The sequence below is a fragment of the Squalius cephalus genome (genome assembly GCF_949319135.1).
Source record: "Squalius cephalus genome assembly, chromosome: 1".
NCBI classification, from domain to species: Eukaryota; Metazoa; Chordata; class Actinopteri; order Cypriniformes; family Leuciscidae; genus Squalius; species Squalius cephalus.
In genome coordinates, this window is record NC_137122.1 from 10821615 (window position 1) to 10846158 (window position 24544).

General features: G+C 37.0%; 3 protein-coding genes across 3 annotated transcripts in view; 1 reads left to right on the top strand and 2 right to left on the bottom strand.

The window, feature by feature from the left end:
- The window catches only part of LOC307162199 (uncharacterized protein), a 390774-nt gene that overhangs the window by 287681 nt on the left and 78549 nt on the right, over positions 1–24544 (bottom strand). The window lies entirely within an intron of this gene.
- LOC307163209 (uncharacterized protein) overlaps positions 1–24544 on the top strand; it is a 325993-nt gene that overhangs the window by 92685 nt on the left and 208764 nt on the right. The gene's annotated exons all lie outside the window — the stretch shown is intronic.
- Positions 19258–23659, bottom strand: LOC307163292 (uncharacterized protein). The gene is made up of 4 exons (XM_079879332.1): positions 23414–23659; positions 20659–21827; positions 20100–20221; positions 19258–19956 (listed from the first exon to the last, which is right to left on the bottom strand). The coding sequence occupies exons 1-2, from the start codon at positions 23469–23471 to the stop codon at positions 20710–20712; spliced, it is 1176 nt and encodes a 391-aa protein (XP_079735458.1). The 5' UTR covers positions 23472–23659; the 3' UTR covers positions 19258–19956; positions 20100–20221; positions 20659–20709.

Sequence of the window (24544 nt, forward strand, 5' to 3'; positions counted from 1 at the left end):
GATTCGATTACAGTCGATTTTCGATTATTAACGATTCTCGATTAGCGATTATTGATTTTCTATTTCACAACAGTAAACGAAAATACACTACAAAGTGATTGCAGTATTAAAAAAAGTCAGCTGCTGAATTAACTCTTTTATTGAGTAACAACAACTCAAAGCACTTTCTGTGTCGTGTAGTTATAACTTCAGAATTATTTGTATGTAGCTTATGTTCTGTAGAACACAGAAATGAATACATCACACTCATCAAGTTGAACTAAACAATAACAAATAAATGAAAGGCTTATTTCCTTTAGGAAGTAGATCAGATCCAACATACTGTAGAAATTGGACAATTTTCTTCTAGAAAGACAAGGTGTTCAGGTGGAGGAAGACTGCAGGTTGCAGTCGAAACATGTCAAGGTAAAGAAAAAGTTTTTTCTCCACCTGAACACCTTGTCTTTCTAGAAGAGAATTGTCCAATTTAATCATTAAGAAGACAAAATGAACATTTTTGAACAACTTACTGTAGCTTCAATTAGTAACATACAAAGCCACTCTTATACACAACTAAATAATAAAGAGTTATGACTTGAAATGTTTGCTGTATACTACAATCAAAAACAGCTTATACAAAAAAAGTGAATGAACATCAAAATGTAACTTTTTGTGACTGAAATTGCACATATTGCAGTATAATTAACGTACGTAGGCTATAACAGATCGGTTTACACAGTGTACTGATGTGAAAACTAAATACAGAAAGCAGCTCTCATACAAAAATACTAAATAGGTAACAATGAAATTGCCAATTTTACATACGTTAGCTTTTAACGAAGAAGGTGCCGTTCGAATTTGGCGCTCAGCCATCATGAGTCTGTTATGTATACGCGACAGTCGCGACTCTGTTATGTGCGCGTCTCTGTTATGTGCACGCCACAGACTGTCCGCGCACTGCACGTCCGCTTATAGTTCTGCCTTTTGCGTTCTGTCAATATTACGTTATTAGAAAAAAATATATAGGCTATATTTTTTTTTTAGAAAATCTATTTTTTGACATTTGTGAATCAATTCAGAATCGTCCACGTCCGCATCGCGATGCATCGAAGAATCGATTTTTTCCCCCACCCCTAGCTATAATGCCTTAAAGTAACATTACGTCGGTTTTATTTTGACATTATGAATACAATTGCTGCCGTCAAATGTTAATCTGAACTAAAATAAACCTTTGTTTATAACTACTACAATATTACATTTCATTTTTTCCAAGGAGCTGTTTTGTTTTATATGCTCATAAGAAGAGTCAATCATAGCTCTAGAATTGCTCAAAGTAAAAAAAATATCATAGCCTACTTTATGATAGTTTTAATAAAAAAATAATAAAAAAAATTAAATCAAGGAAATTTCTCTGGCATTTCTTTCTTTTTGCTGTATCGAAAACGTACCGAACCGTGACACAAGTGTATCGTATCGAACCGAATCGTGAATTTTGTGAACCGTTACACCCCTATTTCTTATAGTTATATAATGCCTCATTTATGTGTAATTTGTTCAATAAAAGCATGTCAAAAATTATCTGATTTGATTTCTTTATTCAGTGGGAATAGGCTATTCAATGTTTAGGTTCGTAAAGAACCTATTAAAGCACTAAGACATGGGAACAGTATAGCTAACATTCACATTTGAATATTTATCGCAAGTCATATCGTCATCGCAATATTAACCCTCTGGGGTCGACAAACGCGCCCGCGCGTTTTGCTGGATTTTCTTCACATTGTAGCACAATAAACTTAAATTACTCCGTCATTTATGGTCATACAGATAAAAGAAATATAAAAAAAGAATCTGTGAGATGTCTACTTTTGTATGTGTCCACTTAGAATCAAATCAAAACATTGTGCTTTTTTAAAATAAAGGAAATAAACAGGGTGTGCTTTCTGATCTCCAGTTCACGCGCCAGCGCCTCCGTGTCGTGATTATCTATTGTCTGCTATAGGGGTCGACCGATTAATCGGTCGGACGATTAATCGGCCGATTTTTTGCATTTTTAACATAATCGGCATCGGCCAATATCCAGTATATCAAGCCGATTATTAGGCGGGCGCATCTGTGGGCAGCCTAGTGTTGTTGTTGTTGTGGAACACGTGTTCAACGCATGCTGCGCCTAGGGTCATTCTCCAGCAGAGTGAGCAGACCTCATCCAGTGCCTAAGGAAGGAGCTAAGTTCCTTGGAGAAAACTCCTTTATATTTAATTAAAACCTTTTGATATGTTACTGCCAACTTCGAGAAAAAATATGAATAGGCGACATGACGTTCGGCTACTTTGGATATTGAAAGCGTAGTTGAGGTTGCATATCACAGCAGAAGGGTTGCTATCATGTCACAATAAGTAAGCAAGAATTTTGCAATTACAGACCAGGGTTTTTCCTGGCTCAAAATGAGGCGGAGGTGGTAAAATCCTAATAATGTATTCTAATAATTAAATTAGTATTTTTCGTAGATCATCATATAGCCTAATGTGTTTCCCACATTATTTTAGTGGGTTGAGCTCTGTACCTCTAGGGGGGTCCGGGGGCCTGCCCCCCCGGAAGAAAATTTTGTACATTTTAAAGATAAATTAATTTATCTGGTGCACTTTGAGTCATCCAAATCCACTGTTAAACCCGCAAACCACCCATATTCTTTGATTTAGATATCTGCATCTGATCATCACATTACAATTATTCAAATTCTCAGTGTTAAGCATGATAACATGGTAACATATCACACTGAAGTTGGCTGATTAAAAATTAACATTTATTTAAAATAAAAGTTCTTCTTTTGGCAAAATTACATTTCCTTAATAGCCTAAACAGATCTTTACTCCTTTCAAACTTAAATTGTCAATGTTTCATTACATCACTGTTTGAAAACACTCAGAATAATTTTTTATATAGGGCATTTTTTCCATAATTTTATTAAATGTATGCTCCATCTTTCATTTCAAATTCTTAAATTTGATCAATATTCAATTAAAATAATAAGACACTAGGCTGTTACCAATCAAATTAAACGAGATTATTTTAAATATTTTTGAATATACAAATAAGGAATGTGCTATGCTACTGCTACTGCTTTTTTGCTATGCTCTGAAAACGGACGTTAGAAACGTGACGCTAGTCAGCAGTTAACTTTAGCATACCGTTAGCTAGTAGCTGGATTAAACACTGTTAAAATGCTGGCCAAACAGTGTAACGTTAATGTGTGACTGTATTTCACTGTAGACTAGGGCGGAACGGTACATGTATTCGCATTGAACTGAAACGGTACGGGCGTCACGGTTCGGTGTATAAATTTACACGGAGAATACATGGTATAAAAATAAATAAAACTTGCGTGCAAATTAATTAATGTAATGCGGAACTACTGTTAGATACGCGGGTTCTTTGGGGACACCTAATCTATAGCTCCGCCTTAGCTCTGAAGTAGGCTGCGATGTAAAGATTGCAATGCTGGAATATGGTGTGTGTGTGTGTGAGAGAGAGAGGGAGAGAGGGGCGCGGACGCGATCAAAAAGTCGCGTGTGTTTAAAGTCGCAAAGTGTTTACTTATATTTTTGTATGTGTGTGTGTGTGTTGTATGTGTGTGTGTGTGTGTGTGTGTGTGAGGCGCAGATGCGATCGAACAGTGGAAACATAAAATCATACACCGTCATTTTGTTTATACAAGACATCATTCAAACTGCAAAGTGTTTTAAGTTACTGTTAATTTAAATTTTAAGGAAAACAAATATATTAATCTGAAATGTAGCAAATTAATTTTCAATTCATTCAGGTACAATTACCAAACATATCTCAAGGTCTTTTTGTCTTTTGTAGGCTGCAAGTGCAGATTAGTCAAGTGTTCAATAAATGTTTTTGTTGAGAAATCTAGTCTATCTTAAGTAATTATTTGTGTTACATTTTATCTTTCAAATAGAGGTTAAAAACAAGCACATAATCGGCCAAATATCGGCCAAAATAAATCGGCAACATTAATCGGCCATTGGCCGACCCGGATTTCAAAAGATTGGCATCGGCCTGAAAAAAACCTGTATTGGTCGACCTCTAGTCTGCTATATTTGCTTCTTATTAAATCCATTCTTATTAAATTATTCTTTATTAAATCCAGGTAATTGGTTGATGAAACATTGATTAAAATTAAGATACAATGCTTTTATCATGACTGTGATATGAAGAAGTTCGGGAATGCTAAGAGACAGCTATCAGCTCCACAGGATAGAGTGCCATGGATATAAAAGGAATATGGACATTTCATTCTACCGAACTACACGCAAGTGCAGAATTACAACTCACAGGTCAGTTTATTAGACAAATTAAACTTGTGAGGTAACACAGCGCTGTTTCATTGGTCTAACATTACATGAGCACACTAAACTGCATTTGAATGTGTTGAAATGTAACGTTATGTGTTAGTTTGTCTGTAACGTTATGAGACTAGCAGTAAGCTAGATCAACATTAGAATAACATACAGATCATATTATAACATTTTATCATTGTTGAACTATATAACATTGATTAGTTTTATGTAAATGTGCTCACCTGTTTAATCAAGTAGAAGCGGTCGAAGTCTTGGACGTGGAGCTCTCGTTTATACTGTCTATGGGAGCTCTAGGCATCTCGAAAACACCGCGCTGATATTGATTTCCATTTTAGTTCTCTTTTTTATCCAAAGTCTGCTTGCCATGTTCCATAATGTTTGAACGAAACAACAACAGCGTGCAAATAGACATTGCTAACTACACAGTTGTCTGCGTCTGTCGCTATGGTTAATCAGAGGGCTCTGCTCATAGCTCTGGTTACCATGGCAGTACAAGCGGAAACCAGGGACAACGTGGATATGACGCCATTGACTGGACAAAACGGAAATAAAGAAACGTCTAAAAATGAAATTAAAATTTCTCCTGGTTTGAAAGTTGTTGGAAACAGTCGGGATAATGTAAGTACACAACTAAAAAATATATATAACATAGATAGGCTATAGTGATTTTTGCTCATTTTAAAGCAAAAAAGTTACTGTGGCTTTAAGCAGCTGAACAAGAATACGTCCGTGTTCCGATTGTTCTCATCTCAGCTCCGCCGAGACAAAGTAGAGATGCCATTTCAAAAATCTTTCATTTATTGTCAGAAATATGCTTTCAAAATCATCACTTTCATCAAATTTTATGTGACATAATTTCCAGTAGGTAACTGACTGCAAACAGACACATCAGGACACAAGCGATCACTTGATTTATTTGAGATTGATTCCCATATCAATTCCCCTCACTGATTTCAAACTGACTTTGACTTCCGACTTGACGAAACAGTCCCACAAACGAACATAAAATCGCTCAGGTCTGAATGAACTCAACATATTCTCCTCATGCTCGCTGCTGCTGCACTAAATGTTTATTTCAGTAGGAAGACACCAGAAAAGACGCACAAGTATCGCTGTGATCGATGAAAACAATACAGAAATGAGTCTGTCGCTTAATCAAACTATATAAAGTGTGTTTGATGGAGTGTAAAATATGAGAAATACCGTGAACTGCTCTCCTCACCTCAGAAGACGCTGAAACTCAATGACGGAAGAGACGGCGCGCAAAAAAAAAAAAAAAAAAAAAAAGAAGAGACGGCGCGCGCGTTGACGTCATCGGCCTCCAACGGTGGATGATTTATTTTTTTATTATTTATTAACAATTTTCCAGTAACATTTGACATTGAAAACATAGTAATGTATTCCAACAAAAGTTAACCTTTAGCAATGATTAAGAACAAACAAACTGTTCCGAGGGATTTAGAATAACAGAATAATAAAAAAAAATCCAGATAAAACAACAAATAAAATAATAATAAAATACAATAACAATTATATCAAAGATTAAATAATAATAATAATAATACATAGACAAAAAATGAATAAGTAAATAGCTACTTTTTGACTCAAGTAGGGGGTAGGAAAGCTCAAAGATTATATCTCATTTTACAGGTGATTCAAAACCTTATTTAAAATCTGGTATGTTTTAACTGCTTTTTTGTTTTGATTTAATTTACAGAGGGATTCAGCTAAACTTTTTAATTCAGAGTAAAATGCAATAAAATTTGGGTTTGAAGCTGTAACTTTACACTTATGAATATGACCTTTTCCAAGCAAGCACAGGATTTTAATAGCATTATTTAAAGGAACAGAACCAGTGTTACATGACAAAAACAGGACCATTTCTTCAGTAATGTCAATAAGGTTATTAAAGGATGTAAAGATCAACATTGAAATCTCATTCCAAAATGGTACTGTAAAAGGACATTTAAAAAACAAATGAATCACCGATTCATTTTCAGATCCACAAAAAGAGCATTCTGGGTGAATATCCATAAATTTAGATAAAAATAACTTGCAGGGGTAAAAATTATGAAGGATTTTAAGGTGAATTTCTTTGACTTTGTTTGGTATCACACACTTATTGTGAATAGACCATATGTTAGATAAAGATAAAGAAGGATATATCCGTTATGAAGACACTGCTTTAGGAGAAATACTACTGATAGAGAGTAATGTTCTTCTGATATGAATATTATTGCATTTTTTATCTAACAAGTCAATACCATCTATCATTAATCGAGGAATATCTTCCTTTAAAGGAGAGAATTGTAAGGATGATTTGATAAGCTGTAGATGTTTAGGCGAAAAAACTTTGATTATTCTCAAAAATTCTCTTTGAGTAATATTAATATTAATAGTCCCATCCGTGTTTATAAATTTTGAAATTCATATTATATTCTTATCTACACATTCTTTATTAAATAGCGTCCTGTTTTTATATAGGATATATTGATTATTCCATACGATGCATTTGTGAGGTGAAAAATTGTGTTTAAAAGCCATTTTTCATGAATCCAGTGCTTGCTTGTGAAAATCTGATAAACGTATAGGTAACTTATTACATTTAAAATTACAACTTAGCAAAAACTTTAAACCACCACAATAATAAGTTTGGAATGAAAAACCAGGGAGCATTTCCTCCAAGCATACATTGTTTGACCCAGTTGATTTTAAACACCTGATTGAGAGTTGTGAAATCAATAGCATTAAAGCCTCCCTCAGCATGGTCCCTAATCATCGTTTTCCTTTTGGTGTATTCAGTCTTGTTTTTCCAAATAAATTTAAATAAGAGAGAGTCTATTGACGTTGCTGTTCTTTTGTCCACATATAACGATAAAGCCGGGTACACCAATCTTGAGATTCCTTCCGCTTTTGAAAGCAATGTTCTTCCTTGTATAGTTAAGTCCCTTTGAAGCCATCTGTTAAAAATGTTTTTTTTTTTTTTTTCTGTAGCTTAGGGGTAAAGTTGTCGTCCAGTCTTTCCTTCACTGATTTTTTAATTGTTATGCCGAGATATTTCACTGACTGCTTGACCTTAATACCATTGATAACAGTTTTGTTAGAGTCATGAACAGCAAGTATTTCACTCTTGTCTGTGTTGATTAGGAGGCCTGAAGCTTTTGAAAATAGATCCAGTCCTTTCAAAACACTCAAAACCTGGTTTTCATCTTTAAGAAAAATACAAGTGTCATCTGCTAACTGAGATGTTAAAATAACATCATCACCTATTCTTATACCCTCAACATTGATACAATTTACAGTATGAAGGTTCAATAATTCTGCTGCAATTAAAAACAAAAAGGGGGAAATAGGGCAACCTTGTCAAATACCTCTACTAAGTACGAAACGCTTAGATGTACCTTCTGCTAGGGAAACACTACTGTTTATATAGTTCTGACCATATTCTTAAATTTAAATCCAAATCCAAATTTATCTAAGGCTGTATATATAAATTCATGTTCAATAGAGTCAAATGCCTTATAGAAGTCTAGGAACAGAATAATGGCTCCTTCTTCAATAAGATCAGAGTAGTCCATCATATCCAATATTATTAGAAATATGTCTACCCTCAACCCTCTATGCATGGTGTTGCCCTTAGGCAACAAACCACATTTTTGGACCTCACCCTCACACCACCCCTTTAATTGTTTTATATATATATATTTTTTAATATATAATATCACCTGACATGTCTGTTCAATGAAATGAGGGGCTGAAGTGGGTGTGACCTTTTTTTGGGGGGTGGAGCTGTGCTTTAATGAAGCAAAACCACATGCTACAGAGTGCCACCAATTAGTAAGATAAATATCACTTTTTAACATGTTTAAGTTAAAATATTGTTTTATTAAAAAATATATGCATGTGCATCGGTATTTAAAGAAGTATGTTTGATTGTTTAAAGATTTATTTTGTTTTTATTTATATACTAAAACTGTGTTTTTTTGTTCGTTGCCTCAGGGCAACACTGTGCAATGAGGGTACTAAAACTCTATGTAGGTTTTCTACATAGGTGGAATAGGGAAAACAAGCAATATGTGCATTAGAAGGTTTATTTTGACAAACATCAATCACAAATGGTTTCAACCTATCACAAACATCATATAATCAACAAAAACAACTATTACTACTAATTACAACTAACACCCCCCATAACACTATGTATAAATGTTCATATTCATATGAACATTTACACCAGACACTACACATACATATGGGGGGTGTTAGTTGTAATTAGTAGTAATAGTTGTTTTTGTTGATTATTTGATGGTTGAAACCATTTGTGATTGATGTTTGTCAAAGTAAATAATTTTCTAATGCACATATTGCTTGTTTTCCCTATTCCACTTATGTAGAAAACCTTTGAGTTTTAGTACCCTCGAGTACACCCCGGTACACAAGGTGGCGCTGCGCAAGTATTTACGCGCTTGTCAAAATCATACAAAGAAAACATGGATATTTGTCATATAGTTCTTTATGTTCCGACACCAACGAGACCAGCAGCTCTAGGCAAGGCAAGGCAAGTTTATTTATATAGCACATTTCATACACAATGGTAATTCAAAGTGCTTTACATACTATTAAAAATAATCAGAAGAAATAAGAATATACAAAACAGTTTAAAATAAAGAAACAAGAAAGAACTAAAAATAATTAAAACAGTTTAGAATAAAGAACAGTTTAAAATAAAGAAACGAGAAAGAACTAAAAATAATTAAAACAGTTTAGAATAAAGACTAAAAGACACAGTATAAACAGTCGGACAAACAGTGACACAGTGCTCATTCATTAAATGCAAAGTTAAACAGATGTGTTTTGAGTCTGGATTTGAATGTGACTAATGTAGGAGCACATCTGATCTCCTCTGGAAGCTGGTTCCAGCTGCGGCTGGCATAATAGCTAAAAGCAGACTCTCCTTGCTTAGAGTGAACTCTTGGAACTTCTAGCTGATGTGATCCTAATGATCTGAGTAATCTGTTGGGTTTGTATTCCGTGAGCATATCTGCAATGTATTGAGGTCCTAGGCCATTAAATGATTTATATACTAGTAATAATACTTTAAAATCAATCCTATAAGTAACTGGCAGCCAGTGTAATGACCTGAGTACTGGTGTGATATGATCATATTTTCTGGTTCTGCTAAGAATCCTGGCGGCAGCGTTCTGTATGAGCTGCAAATGTTTTATGGTCTTTTTGGGAAGGCCAGTGAGGAGTCCATTACAATAATCCACCCTGCTGGTGATGAAAGCATGCACTAGTTTTTCTAAGTCTTGACTGGAAACAAAGCATCTAATTCTTGCAATATTTTTCAGATGATAGTATGCTGATTTAGTTATTGCTTTGACATGACTATTGAAACTAAGGTCTGACTCTAAAGACACACCAAGATTCTTGACCTGATTTTTAGTTGTTTGACCTTTAGAGTGAAGGTATGCGTTCACCTTGAGAACTTCATCTTTGTTTCCAAACACAATGACTTCAGTTTTGTCTTTGTTTAACTGTAGAAAGTTTTGGCACATCCAGCTGTTGACTTCATCAATGCATTGAAGCAGAGAGTCAATGGGGCTGTAATCATTAGGCGATAGGGCTAAGTAGATCTGTGTGTCGTCTGCATAGCTGTGGTAAGAGATTTGGTTCTTTTTCATTATTTTGCTCATTGGGAGCATGTACAGGTTGAACAGGAGTGGCGCAAGAATTGAGCCTTGAGGGACTCCGCATGTCATGGGCGTCCACTCAGACTTATGGTCACCTATATTCACATAATAACCTCTCCCATCTAAGTATGACCTGAACCATTTTAGAACTGTCCCAGAAAGCCCCACCCAGTTTTCCAGCCTGTCTAGAAGTAATTTTTGTGATCGACAGTGTCAAATGCAGCACTGAGGTCGAGTAGAACCAGCACTGATAATTTGCCTGAATCCGTATTTAAGCGAATATCGTTTATTATCTTAATGAGCGCCGTCTCTGTGCTGTGATGCGATCGGAAGCCAGATTGAAAATTATCAAAGTATCCATTTGAGTTTAAGAATTTGTTCAGCTGGTTGAAGACAACTTTTTCAATGATTTTGCCTGTGAAAGGAAGATTTGAGATCGGTCTATAGTTGCTTAATATAGTCTTATCCAGATTGCTCTTTTTCAGGAGGGGTTTGACAACAGCAGTTTTAAGGGAATTTGGAAAACTTCCATAGAAAAGTGAGGCATTTACCACTTCTAGGAGATCTGCTTCTAAACAGTCTAACACACTTTTAAAAAAAGATGTGGGAAGTGTGTCAAGAGCGCAGGTTGATGTTTTAAGGTGCTGAACGGTTTCTTTCAGAATTGTGCCATCAATTTCTTCAAAATCAGACATAGTAACTACTTTCTCAGGTTGTAGTCTGATCTGACTGACCCCAGCGCAACTCAAGGATGTGCTGATCACCTTTCTAATATTATTGATTTTCTCAGAGAAAAAGGTAGCAAACTCACTACACTTGCTATCGGAGAGCATTTCACTGGGAATCTGGCTTGGGGGATTTGTTAGTCTGTCGACAGTAGCGAAGAGATTTCGAGTATTATTTAGGTTTCTGTTTATGATATCGGAGAATAAAGTCTGTCTAGCTTTGCCTAGTTCCATATTGAAAGCACGAATGGTGTCTCTATAGATGTTATAGTGGATTACAAGTTTTGTCTTTCGCCACATGCGCTCTGATTTTCTGCATTGTCTTTTCATAATTTGCACTGCTGTTGAGTTTCTCCAAGGTGCTTTTTGTTTACCATTCTTCCTGACTTTCACAGGAGCAATATCATCAATTACATTTTTAACCTTCGAGTTAAAAGAATCAAGGAGAGAATCAACCGAGTCAGCAGATATGCTCGGTCTTAGGGATATGGCCTTCATAAATAGTACACTAGTGTTCTCATTTAGGCATCTCTTCTTGACAGACACAGATCTAACTTCAATTACTCTACATTAATCTTGCCTTGCATCTTCCTCGTCTTATTTCTTCCCGGCAGTGTAGACGCTACTTGGTGTATATCTTCTTCGCCGTTACATATGTGTGCTCGGCAAGACCGTTTTGTGTTTGAGCGCCCCCAAATTGTGTTTTACTGTTACTTCAGAAGCTCCAGACACGTGAGCAAAAGCGCCAATCTCATTGGTCGGATAGTTTTTGACGCGGCGTGTCAAACCAAAAAAACGAACCCGAGGCGTTTTTTAAAAAATGCACTTTTACGCGTGGCGTTTTTCATGTCGGTGTGCACACTCACATTGGCGCCCTTTGTTTAGTCACAAGGCGTTAAATGTCGGCGTGTGAACAGGCCTTGAGACTGTAAAAAGAATTGTTCACCCCAAAATGAACATTCTGTCATTTATTCACTCAAAAGTTTAAAGGGGTCATGAACTGGATTGTTTTATTATTTTATAATGTTGCCTGGGGTGCCCTTATAATGTTAGTATGATTTTTACATAAAAAATTGTCATAATTTATAAATAAAAGCCATTTTTCCAAGCCTGATTTCTGCCTCAGATTTGAACGCTCCGTTTTAAGGGGCGTGTCTGCTGTGAGACTGCAGTGCAAACGCCCACTGCTGTGATTGGCTGACATGCTTGCAATGAAATAGCTAGTATTATATGAACTCTCTCGAAAACTGTTACTACGTTTTTACTATTACAGCTATCGAGATTAACAAATCGTGAAAAGTATCGTTTAAAGCATTATATTTAAATCTATTCCATCACATGAAAGGTTGCAGCATGATGAGCCCTGAGCAGATGACAGACAGTCTGTTGATCGCGTGAATAAAGATCTTATCATTGCAACGCAATTTTTGCACTCTCACAAATGCTTACACCAAATCACAATGCAAACACGATGTGAGTACACAGTAAGAGCTTCGTTGTGTAGCCTAGTGTAACAGTGTCATTATGTCATCACGAGTTTGGTAAGTGTCCAGATAAGCTCTCGCGGCTCGCGCTGTGCTGTTTGATTGACAGCTTGGGCGAAAGGGATCGTTCTTTGATCGCTTTCTGTAGGCTATATAATTTAATAACAGTTTAAAAAAAGATTATTTTCATAATACTACGAGAAATTATGTGAAGTTGATCGTTTAGTCGCTGATGCATAAACAGTATTGAACGATTTTAAGAGAAATATCTGAACTTGAATAATTACACAGAAATCACTGATCGCAGATCAGGCATTAGAATACACATGGTTACTTACATGTTGCTGGCAGATCCGTCGGGAAATTGTGATTGACTGATTTAATAAAGTTTAACCATGCTGGAATCCGAAGGAAGCTTATGCAGACGGTCTTCTTCCACAAACAGGAACTGCACAATATTTAGTAAACGGCATGTTTATTGCTTGTAAGTAGCTCGATCCGGTAGCAATCATCATGTCGTCCTATGTTATTTAGCATGTTTGGGCGAATCGGTGGGCGGGGCTAAACAGGCCGTGTTGAAGTAGGCGTTGATCTTCTTTTGTGGAGGCGGTGTTTTATCCTCTTTGATGTCATAGTTCCCCACTTTGAAAAACGAGTCGTTTGCTGAGCCTGATGTCTATAAAAGCTTTTATTGGACTAACAAGGTAGTTTTCAGTTCTGAAACTTACAGGATATTATTATAGTATGATGATCTCTTATATGTCAAAAGCTCAAGGAAAATTTGATTTCTCAGTTCATCACCCCTTTAAGTTGTTTTAAGTTGTTTCACACCTGTATACACTATTTATTTATTCATTTTTTTTGCTTTACAAAAAGGAAGAATATTTGTAGCCTAACAATTCTGGGGCACCACTGACTTGTGCAATTTTTTGGTGCCTCAAAACTGTTAGGTTACAAAAATTCTTAAGAATATCTTCCATTGTGCATGATTCCATTGTGCAGAACATGACAGCATTTTGCTTCATTCCAGGAGCTTTGGGACCCTCCCACAGGAAAAGGGGTAGAGAGGCTGGTAGTGTGACTGCTGCCACCTGGTGGTACACTGCAATCCAGGGGCAGCACTCAATTACTCGGCCCCTAGTTGTTGCATCAAACCTGACTGCCACTACAGGTGGCTCAGTCAGCACACCAGCTTCTACCCCTTCTGAGGAAGCCAGGAGCAGCCAGCAGTCAAGAAAGAGGCGACGGGACAGCCAGGCTCTTCTTGACTTTTTAAAAGAACAGGCAGAGAGGGAAGAGGAGAGGGAGAGAGAAGCAGTGGTGAGAGAAGAGGAGAGAGACATACCTGTGTCTGTTTGAAACACTTGTTAATAAATTCTAAATTAATGTTTTATTTAAATAAATGATTTGAAAAAAAAAAAAAAAAAATGAATGTTTCGATTTCAACCCTGGCAAATCATTGTTTTAGCAACAATGTATTCTGATCGGTTCCCTGGTCGGCCCCTCTCACCCACTGCTGCATTCTCACTATCCTCGCTGTCTTCTTGTCCTTGGCTTTCCCCCTCCTCCTCCTCCTCCTCCCCCTCCTCCCCCGCCTGATGATGTTCCGTGCTTGTGCATGATGCCTGTTGTGTCGGGCTTCAACTTAGCCTGTTAATCAAAAATCGTGTAGAAAATGTGTGTATTATCATTCATGACAGTAATATTTGGTTTATCTTCTGTGTGTGTGTCTGTCTGACATAAAAAAGAATGTTCTTACTTGCGAAAGGCTGGCGGTATGGGGTCATGATTGCAATAGGATGCTGCAGGCAAGGGTATCCACCATCTCCCAAGAGACAGTACCCAGCTGGTGGACACAGAGCCTGGATTGCCACTATACACATCTATAAATGTGCCTTTGGCATCACATGTGCCCTGTAGAATGATGGAAGGGAAGATCTTTCTATTTATGTTGCATATTTTTTGTGGCTCTGCAGTAGAGATGGGACGATTACCGGTTTCACTATAAACCACGATAAAATGTACTGACGGTTAGTAATATCATTTAAAATGTAATTATTATTAAAACCGTGTTTGATTATCGCGATTTTAATAACTCACTATTAATCCTGTTCAGCCAGCAAAAATGTCTGATGCAGGCGCAGCGCGCAATGTTGTTGTTGTTTTTGTTTTTTTTTTATTCGAGAAGGAATGCAACTTAATCGAGGATGGTCACCCTGTCTGCAGAACATGCACAAGAAAAAGTCGCTGCAATAGAAACACTTCAAATCTGCCATCAGTGTGACCATCACCCACTGTTGTATAGCGAACGCAAGGCAAGTTAACTTTGACCTCAATACCAAAAATATGTCTGGGAAATAATTGGGCACAAAATGTTGTTTTGAGTTGAAATATTTAATCTCACTCACTTGAAATAAACGTGAAGCTTCCTCAAAGAAAAGTTTGCAGCAAGTGGCTTTGGGCCAAAGACGAACAAACAAGTTCAAACAAGACTATTAAGAGTGACATTTAATGGATTATTACACCGATTTTTTTTTTTTTACCACATAATTATAGGGACATTGAATTGAGAATAATGTTTTAAATCTTACCTGTATATAAAACCATTATGTACAATGTACAAAACAATCGTCCAGATAAGATGATCACAACAATATTATCAAACTCTGTAAATAATAAATCAACTCTGATTTCATTTTCAATACAATTAAAAACGGAGACTCAAGACGGCAAGTTGTATTCGAATGAAACGAGAGAGCCGTTGCGATACATGGATGTGAGCCGTTATAAGGCGTTGCTATTGACGACGGTCATTATATGGAAGGAAATGCCACAGAATATAAGCTTGCTTAAAAAAGTGCATAGAGCTGCTTGTTTTATTTGTTGTTTGTTGATTTTCAAATCTAAAACTTGTTGAAATGTCTTCAGTGTGAGCATCATCTCTTTTTTAACACTTTCATCTCGTTTTAACAAAACCGTGATAATATTAATAATCACGATAATTTTGGTCACTATAATCGTGATATACAATTTTCAATGAACAGTCCTGATGTGGCACCCGTTGATGGCACCAGAAGCACAGCGGAGTGCCTCATGGCCAGCAAGGCGAGCAAATGCTGATATATCAGATGCTCTATCAGTCAGCGGGACCTGCCAGTATCCCTTAAGAAGATCCAGTTTGGTAATAAAAACAGCAGAACCAATGCTATCTATGCAGTCTTCCATACGGTGTAATGAAAACGAATCTGAGACCATAACTGCATTAACCTTTCTGAAATCTGTACAGAACCGGGGGGTACCATCTGACTTCGGTGTCAGCAAACATGGTGAACTCCATGAGCTACAACTAGGTTTTGCTAAACCATTTTCTAACAGGTAACTAGCCTCCTTCTCCATCAACTCTCTTTTTCCAACAGCACACCTGTAAGCATGCTGCTTGATTGAGATGGCAGAGCCAACATCAACATCATGCTGTAGCACATTTGTACGGGAGGGTATGTCACTAAAATGCATGGGAAATGAGTTGAACAAAGCTTCCACGCTGCGTTTCTGCTCCCCTTGATCATTCTCCCTGGAATGATAAGCTTTCAACATGTGAAGCGCTTTTTCTTCCTGCGCTCAGGGGTGTGGATGACATAGTCGGTTTCTGAGACTTTTCCCTCCACCACATATGGACCTGAGATGCAAGCAGAAAGAGAAGAACCGAGCACAGGCAGTAATACCAACACCAGGCTGAAACTTAAACTCAACAGTTTAATAGTTTTTAAAAATAAAAAAGAGGCAGTTGTTTAATATCATATTAAATTTTATTATAAATATAAAGTGAAAATATTCAGAGTAGGAACATATTAGTTTGTTAATACTAATATAATACATAAAAAAAAAAAAAAGAAGTTAATTCAAGCATGTAGGCCTATTGCGTGCTGAGTGACGCTATCAAGCTGATGTTCCATTTGTAGAATGACTGGACTCGCGTCCTCCCGTCCTCGAGAGTTCGTTCTTCTGAGTCGAACTTGGCAAGTCCAAACTCAGAAGGACGCAAGTCCAGTATCTGCGAACTTGGTATTGAGAAACGGCCCTACTCTTTTATGAATACTAAGGATTCGTACATATTTACTCACTCGCTTACTGCTTTTTCCATACTATATAGTGGGGAAGTATGCGGTTTCCATAGACAGTATAAGAAGTGGACAGAGCCATCTCATTGGAACTCAATTGAGACAAGTGAAGCCCATTTTTAGCGATTTTTTAGCACTTCCGTTCCTGACGCGCAGACTCAAACTCAAACTAAGCTTGATGACGTGAGCAACCTGTCTGACAGATGTAAATCTTCTAGTAACCGTGCGTGCAAACTGCCAACGTTAATCTTGCAGAGACGGCGAGCTTGAGCAAAGAGTTCTTTGGCCTGAGTGAGCAGGAGTAAGTATTCTGATTAATTATTTTGTATAGTATTTAATTTAAAATGTAACGCCAGGGCTTCTCCCTTGATGTCCCCCCGATTGCGCGCGAGCTTCTCCTCCTGTCTGTACGGTAATTTCTCTACTGTGCGACAGAGAGTCGAATGGTTATGACGCAATCGTTAGCCTATTTTTACAAAAACTGCTTCTACGGGGCCATAATGTAACATAGAAGGTAATGGAGCCCTTTATACATTGTCGTGTTTCTTTAGAAATAAATAATGGACAAATGGAGTCTTTAAACGCCTCAGATGTAAAGTTATTCGCTGTCAAAGTGACGCAAAAATGAATGGGAGTCAATGGGAATGCTAACGCAAGTGAGTTCCGCTACAAGTTGGCGGCACGCGGCCGGCTTCAACTTCCGGTCGATGGATTACCCGCCTGGCGGTTTCAGGCTCAGCCTCTTATTTGTCTCTCTTAACAGGATAGCCCTTCCTTTAGAAACCTCCCTAGATCCCCCTTGAGGTGGGGAGAAGCATTACAGCATAAGAAATGGAACAGTTTTTCAGAACTGTTACAATGGGTCGGTCATGAACAATTCGTTCATTTCTGGCAGGACCACTACAGTCGAATATGATTGACAATTAGCACACAGTTTGGATTGGCGGTATGGTTCCGTTCTGGGTGATAACTCCCTGCGCATCCATGCAGCCCAGCATGGATAAGAGCAAGGAGAGCAGCAATAACCCCCCTTGGGGTAAACAGAACAGAACCAACATGAAAGTTTGCAAATATATTTAATTATAATTTGAAAGTACAACATATTTCGAGAATTTTTCTTATTCAAGGGGAATCAGAATGCCAAATCCTGACTGGACGAGAGGAGCTGGGGATGGAGAAGGGTAATTAGCTCCTGAGAAACATGATAGCTCCTGATAATACTGAAGGAGCTTATATATATGTATGCGGTGATAGGCATCATATTCCTATAGGTAGATGTGGATCAGCTGAGAGTCAGCTGATGCAAGCTTGACTAAGGTAACCTGCCAGAACTAACGCTACGCTTGATTTTTAATTAATTTTTTATATGACTCAGGAATGACGTCATTGTCATTGGCATTCAATGGAAGATTATCAAAAAATCGTCAAATACTATTCATATTATTATTTAAAGGGGTGATGAACTGAGAAATCAAAATTTCCTTGAGCTTTTGACATATAAGAGATCATCATACTATAATAATATCCTGCAAGTTTCAGAACTGAAAACTACCTTGTTAGTCCAATAAAAGCTTTTATAGACATCAGGCTCAGCAAACGACTCGTTTTTCAAAGTGGGGAACTATGACGTCAAAGAGGATAAAACACCGCCTCCACAAAAGAAGATCAACGCCTACTTCAACACGGCCTGTTTAGCCCCGCCCACCGATTCGCCCAAACATGCTAAATAACATAGGACGACATGATAATTGCTACCGGATCGAGCTACTTACAAGCAATAAACATGCTGTTTACTAAATATTGTGCAGCGCCTGTTTGTGGAAGAAGACAGTCTGCATAAGCTTCCTTCGGATTCCAGCATGGTTAAACTTTATTAAATCAGTCAATCACAATTTCCCGACACGGATCTGCCAGCAACATGTAAGTAACCATGTGTATTCTAATGCCTGATCTGCGATCAGTAATTTCTGTGTAATTATTCAAGTTCAGATATTTCTCTTAAAATCGTTCAATACTGTTTATGCATCAGTGACTAAACGATCAACTTAACATAATTTCTCGTAGTATTATGAAAATAATCTTTTTTAAACTGTTATTAAATTATATACAGAAAGCGATCAAAGAACGATCCCTTTCCAATCGCCCAAGCTGTCAATCAAACAGCACAGCGCGAGCCGCGAGAGCTTTTCTGGACACTTACCAAACTCGTGATGAAATAATGACACTGTTACACTACACAACGAAGCTTTTACTGGGTATTCACATCGTGTTTGCATTGTGATTTGGTGTAAGCATTTGTGAGAGTGCAAAAATTGCATTGCAATGATAAGATCTTTATTCACGCGATCAACAGACTGTCTGTCATCTGCTCAGTCAGTGCTCATCATGCTGCAACCTTTCATGTGATGGAATAGATTTAAATATAATGCTTTAAACGATACTTTTCACGATTTGTTAATCTCGTTAGCTGTAATAGTAAAAACGTAGTAACAGTTTTCGAGAGAGTTCATATAATACTAGCTATTTCATATGCAAGCATGTCAGCCAATCACAGCAGTGGCCGTTTGCACTGCAGTCTCACAGCAGACACGCCCCTTAAAACGGAGCGTTCAAATCTGAAGCTGAAATCAGGCTTGGAAAAATGGCTTTTATTTATAAATTATGACTATTTTTGATGTAAAAATCATACTAACATTATAAGGGCACCCCAGGCAACATTATAAAATAATAAAACAATCCAGTTCATGACCCCTTTAAAAGCTCTATTGAGAAATTGTAAACATGGAAAGCTCAAAAAGCAATCATAATATGCTACTTCATGGGTTTCAGAACTAAATTATTCCTGATTCAAGCAGAATGAGCAGAAAATAAACACAGACTATAACAATGAGATTGATAAAATGAGTAAAGAGTTTAATCAATCCTTACATTAATCAAATATTAAGTAAATTAAATGAAACATTAAGTAAAAGTGGAAGCGAATGAGACCAATCTCTCTCTTTACTGACTTAAGAGCCAAAGCATCTCAAGTGAAGAAGCAGAATAGAAGAAAAGTGTCCAGTTTCATGAAATATATGTTTCTAGTTTCCATGAAAGTATATCTTCCATTCGCATGGAAGAGTAGAAGTAGAAGAGAAACTAGATTTTCTAATAAAAAATTATAAAGAACATTTTAAAAAATAATATCAGATTTATGTCTCTCTTAAAAGTTTTATGGCCTCTTCTTCAGCTCCTGAACTTTGCCTTCAAATGTTTTTATTTTCCAGTGTGAATTGTCTGGCACTCTTTCAGTTCATCTTCTGTAGTAAATGACTTCCAGCACTGAAACTCACACTGCCATGTCTTTTCTGCTGTAATATTACTAGTGAATCTTCAGGTGTTTCTTCAGGACTGACGCCCAATGAAACTGTTTACCACACTGATCACAGTTAAATGGTCTTTCTTTAGAATGAGAAGATGTGATTTCAGAGCGAAAGCCTGAGTGAAACTTTTCCCGCATTGAGATCTCTCTCCGGTGTGGATGCTGTCGTATTGGTAAGAGGCCCAGAAGTGAATTCTTCTGATAAATCCCTAGAAATTAGATCTTCTTTAACCTGTAGGTAAGGGCAATTTATAATTGTAACAGGTTATGGGAATATTTTAGAATGATTTATAAGGTTACAGTGGTATACAAATACAACAATCCTCATAAGATTCCTAAGTTTGCGTTTACTTGTGAAACTGTTCCCACACTCACCACATGTGTATGGTCTCTCTCCAGTGTGGATCCTAATGGGTCTCTTAAGGTTTCCTTTATCCGTGAAGCTCTTCTCGAATTGATCATGTGTGTAAGGTTTCTCTCTGGTTCTCACATCAGGTCTAAAAGAAAGATTAAATCATGTGACATTTCAAATGAGAGAAAAAATATGAAATAAAAAGTGAAGCCATAAGTCAGGATCACTGATGAGTTCAATAGTCATTTTAAACCAGTCGAATCTGGTTTGAGGATGGTTCCAAACATGACAGAATGTTTCAGGAACATCATCCTAACCTTTAAATGACATTCTATTAACATTCAGGAAACTGGACATTTGTATGTTCTTGGAATGTTGAAAATCAACGTTCCTAGAATGTTGAATTTTAAATCGAAATTAAGATGAATGAACGTTTGAGGAACATTTTACCTTTTAAAACACATTCCTCTAACATAAAAACATGGACATGTTCCCAGAACCAACATTTGCTGAATATTTTTTGTTCTGAATATATGGAGAACATTCTTATAAAAAATGTATGTTAGCTGGGGAACTACTTACCGTGACTGTGGTGATGTAGTTTCTCCACTGTGTGGATCTTCATGTGTCGCTTCAGGTGACTTTTAAGTGACTTTTTAGTGAAAGTCTTCCCACATGATCACACGTGTGCGGCTTCTCTCTGCTGTGGATCCTCTCATGTGATTTGAGATGTTGTGACCGATTGAATCTCTTGTCACAGTGTGAACACTTGTAAGGTTTTTCTCCAGTGTGAATTCTCTGGTGTTTTTTTAAACTGTCCGCTGTAATAAAAGTCTTCTCACACTCAAAGCACATGTACTCTTTCACACCAGTGTGAATTTTCTCATGTCTATGTAAATGACATCGCCGTGAAAAACTCTTTCCACACACAGAACATGAATGCGGTCTCTCCTTCGTATGAACTGTCAGGTGTGTCTTCAGGTTTGATGCACAGAGAAATGTTTTTTCACATTGATCACATGTGAACGGCTTCTCTCCGGTGTGGGTCCTCATGTGAATCTCAAGGCTTGATGATTGTGTGAAGCTCTTTCCACACTGATCACATGTGAACGGCTTCTCTCCAGTGTGGATCCTCATGTGAACATCAAGGCTTGATGATTTTATGAAGCTTTTTCCACACAGATCACATGTGAACGGCTTCTCTCCGGTGTGGGTCCTTATGTGAATCTCAAGGCTTGATGATTGTGTGAAACTCTTCCCACACTGATCACATGTGAACGGCTTCTCTCCGGTGTGGGTCCTCATGTGAATCTCAAGGCTTGATGATTGTGTGAAGCTCTTTCCACACTGATCACATGTGAACGGCTTCTCTCCAGTGTGGATCCTCATGTGAACATCAAGGCTTGATGATTTTATGAAGCTTTTTCCACACAGATCACATGTGAACGGCTTCTCTCCGGTGTGGGTCCTTATGTGAATCTCAAGGCTTGATGATTGTGTGAAACTCTTCCCACACTGATCACATGTGAACGGCTTCTCTCCTGTATGAACTCTCTTGTGAATCTCAAGATGTTGTTTGCTTGAGAAACTCTTTCCACACTGAGTGCAGGTGAAAGATTTATTGGCTCTTTCTTTCTTTAAAAATGTATTTTTAGTCTTTGAGCGACTCAAAGGTTTTTCTCCAGGTTTGACATGATGTTCCTCCTCCACTTCACTCAATTCTTCACTCTCCTCGCTCTCTTCCATCAGGTCTGATATCAAAGAGAAAAAGTGATTTCATTTTCAGTACAACAGAAATAATTCAAAGAGAGGAATATGAAGTGAAAGGACATAAAAAGATCTGATAATTGTGTTATTAGTCGAAGGTTATGACTTATATCATTTATGATTAATTAATTAATACAACTTATACAAATAATCAGATATGGCTTAAGTTACACTTATAACCCTGTCATCCTGGAAATTTAATTGAATTGATACAGTTTACTGTTTATTGCTTAAAAAAATCGAATAATAAATATAGCTGCAAGCAGCAGTTACCGGGGCCAAGCAGAATAAGATGACAAGACATGCCTGAAAGTGTCAGACCAACTGCAACAATGAGCAATTAAAGACATTTTAAGAGGATTTTAGGCAAAATGGCTGAAAAAGCATAAACAGTAATTAAAAATATGATTTAATGGATTATCACTTTCGACCAATAGGTGGCGCAGTTACAAAACTGATGTGATGTGGTCAGAGTGAAGTGACAATGACACATACAAAGTTTGTTGTCAATATGTCAAGGCATTGCAGGGATAAAGCCTGAATAGTCCTTTTGGCATCATGCCTCAAATTTGCTGCTGCGGTATACGAAAACGGTTTCGTCTATTGACACGAAATCCATAAATTTTAGTCGGCACAGTCTGGAGATGATACGATTCGATTTTGGTGAAAATCGGACAAACGGTCTAGGAGGAGTTTGAACAAGTAGGTTTTGAATGAAAATCAAGATGGCGGACAGGAAGTTCGACCAAATAAGGAAAACTTGGTATCTATGTTCTCGGCTTGACTCAAGGAATCTATTAAGACCAGTGGCATTTCAATAGCCAGATTTATTCAAAAGTTATTAGCCTTTTTGGAAATTTTGTTATAACTTTTGACCACTAGGTGGCACTGTTTCAAAACTTCTCAGGTTCTTTCAGGACATCATGCTGATGACCCATACCAAGTTTCGTAACAATCCGTTCATGCATTCTTAAAATACAGCATTTTAGCACAAAATTCAAAATGGCCGACAGACAAAATGACCGATATGGTAAAATTGGATATCAGTCGACTCGACATGTTGCCCTGAATCTAACGAGACCAATTTTATGATTTTTTGACAAACTGTTCAGAAGTTATAGGCAAAATTAGCCATTTTTTAAATCTCCGGACCAGTAGGTGGCACTGTGCAGAAATGCAGCATGTAGCCTCAGGTCATGCTTGTGATGACATGTACCAAGTTTGGTCTGAATCCGATAAAGCGTTACGGAGATGCAGCCTTACGACTGTTCGCAAGCGCTACGTAAAATTAATTTGCACAGTATTAGAGAACGGTTTGATCAATTTTTATAAATTCCATAACTTTTTGACAGCACGGTCTGTAGATGATCTAGTTCAATTATCGTGAAAATCATATCATAGCGTTAGCCTCATAGCATAATTGCCTAAGTCATTTTTTTTTTTTTCAAATATGACTTAGGCAATTATGCTATGAGGCTAACGATAGTTTAACTGTTTATCTAAATGTGCTTGAATGTTTCTAACATGAATGTTCTTCAGCATCATGAATGAATGAAGAATAAACACCAACCTCTTTGTTCTTCAGGATCTTCAGTGTGTTTCATTCTGCAGGGTTCTGGATCACTCATGTTCTCACTGTCCTCTTTAATAAACTCAGTCTTTGCAGATTTCAGCTCTTCCTGATGCTCTGATGCTCGTCTTCACTTGTACCTGATGGGAATTTACAGCATTTATTGGAGAAGTATAGTGGGAGGAGCTTCACTGATCATGTGACTGTTGTGGGAGGAGCTTCACTGATGATGTAATTGCTGTGGGAGGGGCTTCACAAATGATGTAATAGCTGTGGGAGGAGCTGATCTGCCTAAATCAAAAATATATCAGTTACTGAGTTTGTTTAATAGGGTCAAAGACCAGATGTTTAATTTTAGTGTCTGATTGATATTAAATTTACAAAAGTGATTTTGTATACATCCAAATGTATAAAAGAATAAGAGAACATACTAAATTTCATTATTTTTTAAATGATTAAAAACTTCTTGCTGACAAAAACGTGGTTTGAAGGATAGCGGCAAAGTATAAAGACTTAAAAATGAATGAGAATTTTGGGGCTGCACTATGATCCTAAAATACAGTGTTTGAATATGTCACCAAATTATTCTTGTTCTAAATATGGTCTATGACTGGAAATTAAACATAAATATATGTATGGATAGATAGATAGATAGATAGATAGATAGATATAATATATAAAGATAAGAGAGAGAGAGAGAGAGAGAGAGAGAGATTGTTGTTGTTGTTTTTGCTATATAAACCCCTTTTTGTATTTGACCCATATACTAATTTGCACAGTTAAGCATTTATATCTGTCTGTCTATCGTAAAGCCATTTGTATTTCTAATTCTAACATTATTCTGTTTTTATTTCGTTAAAATAACGGCATATATGTAGAAAAGTAGTAAAGAACTGTAAGACAAACATTTAAAAGCATAAAAGACAGAAATAATCATTCATATAGTAATCAAAAATTACCCTCAGTCTGTTAACACCAATGAAATGAGCTTTAAGTGTCACTTCACAGGAGATCTGCAGACATCAGCATAATAAATGAGGTGAAAACAGGAACTATTGTTATGAAATAAAGAGTGTTTTCAGCAGATCTGTTAATATTGATGAGCCTCAGACTATCAACACTCATTCAACA